The 1,455-nt window shown below is 50.3% G+C and overlaps 1 protein-coding gene across 1 annotated transcript; it reads left to right on the top strand.

Moving 5' to 3' along the window:
- Nucleotides 1–804: 804 nt before the first annotated feature.
- Nucleotides 805–1,185, top strand: LOC139829632 (feather keratin Cos2-3-like). The gene has a single exon (XM_071818109.1). It carries the CDS (start codon nucleotides 805–807, stop codon nucleotides 1,183–1,185), a length of 381 nt encoding a protein of 126 aa, XP_071674210.1.
- Nucleotides 1,186–1,455: the final 270 nt, after the last annotated feature.

The raw sequence follows: 1,455 nt of genomic DNA, 5'->3' as shown, positions 1-1,455 counted from the left end.
GTCCTTATGCACAGGAGCATCTGGGGATCCAGCTGAGGATCCCTGGAGCTTCTTCTGGAGAGCGACACTTCAGTCATAACAGGGTGTCCCAGAATGACAACATTTGTCTGCTTCAGACAAATGCAGCACTTGAGCTGAGTCTTGTGCCTGCACCGCTTCATTACTACCCTAGAAATCCTGGGGGCTTTTCATCTCAGGGATTAGAAGAAGCCTTCATTGTGGAAGGGGTATGACACAAACCTGGATATGAAAAGGCAGCAGTGCAAGAAACCAAAGCACCACCCATCTCATTACCTGTGATGGTTTACATTCAAGATGAGCTTGTCAGAAAATTGTTACCCCTGCCAAGGGTGCCTCTTGCCTTGCGGCAATGTAGGGCAGGTATAAAAGGCAGGCAAGTCCCTGCCTGCTCTCTCATCCACTTCTCTTGCCTCCTTCTGTTTGGGTGCCAGGTGGGTCTGAAGTCTCTTTTCCTCTTCCAAACTCAGATCTTTCCTCAATACACCTCTTAGCTGAACTTGGCTTTGTTCACTTCTTGGTCCTGGAGCTCCTTGCCATGGGAGTGGCAAACGTGGAGAATGTCTGCTCAAAGAGCTTGGGTCTTTTGGTTTATTCACTGGAAGAGAGGTTCCCTGCTCTTTGTAGAGACATGGCAGGCTGAATCAATGAAGACTCTGTGTCCCTGGCACTGCTTCCACGTCCCCATTCAGTAGTGACCTTGGTTCCTTTGTGACAGTGTAAGCATGCTGCTCTTCACCCACCTTTGTGCTCTGCTTCATCCCTGCACATCCAGAGCCTTAGAGCATGTCCTGCTATGACCAGTGCCTGCCCTGCCAGCCCTGCAGCCCAATCCCACTGGCCAACAGCCGCAATGAGCCATATGTCAGGCAGAGCCAGAACTCCACTGTTGTCATTGAGCCCTCCCCTGTGGTGGTGACCCTGCCTGGCCCCATCCTCAGCTTCTTCCCACAGAACACCGTTGTGGGCTCCTCCACCTCTGCTGCTGTTGGCAGAATCCTCAGCTGTGATGGAATGCCCATCAAGTCTGGTTGCTGTGACCTCTCTGGCATTTTCACTCGTTATTGTGGCAGAAAGTGCCTCCCCTGCAAAAGCTACTGGACGTGGCCCTTGGGAAGGCTCCCCAGGAAGTACAGACATGGTGCTGGACAAAGAATGAATCCATGAACATGGCTCATGTTTCCTTATCAAATTTTTCTTTCTTCCTTTCTTCCTGTCTTTCTCTTCCTTTCTTCCTCTCTTCCTTTTTCCCTTCCTTCCTTTTCTTCTGCTCCCCTAGCTGCAAGGCTCTCCAAATCCAGCCTTCACTCTTTGTGAAATGCAGTCAGATACTCTGTGTGAACTTTAAAATGGCAAAGGGGTGCAGACTCTCACTTGTCCCTGGTGATCCTTGCATCTAGGGCCCCAGTTCCCTCTTTAGACTCTTTAAAGATTTCT

The sequence above is a fragment of the Patagioenas fasciata genome, chromosome 22, assembly GCF_037038585.1.
Source record: "Patagioenas fasciata isolate bPatFas1 chromosome 22, bPatFas1.hap1, whole genome shotgun sequence".
In the NCBI taxonomy this organism is placed as follows: Eukaryota; Metazoa; Chordata; class Aves; order Columbiformes; family Columbidae; genus Patagioenas; species Patagioenas fasciata.
This window is presented reverse-complemented; position numbering and strand designations above follow the sequence as displayed.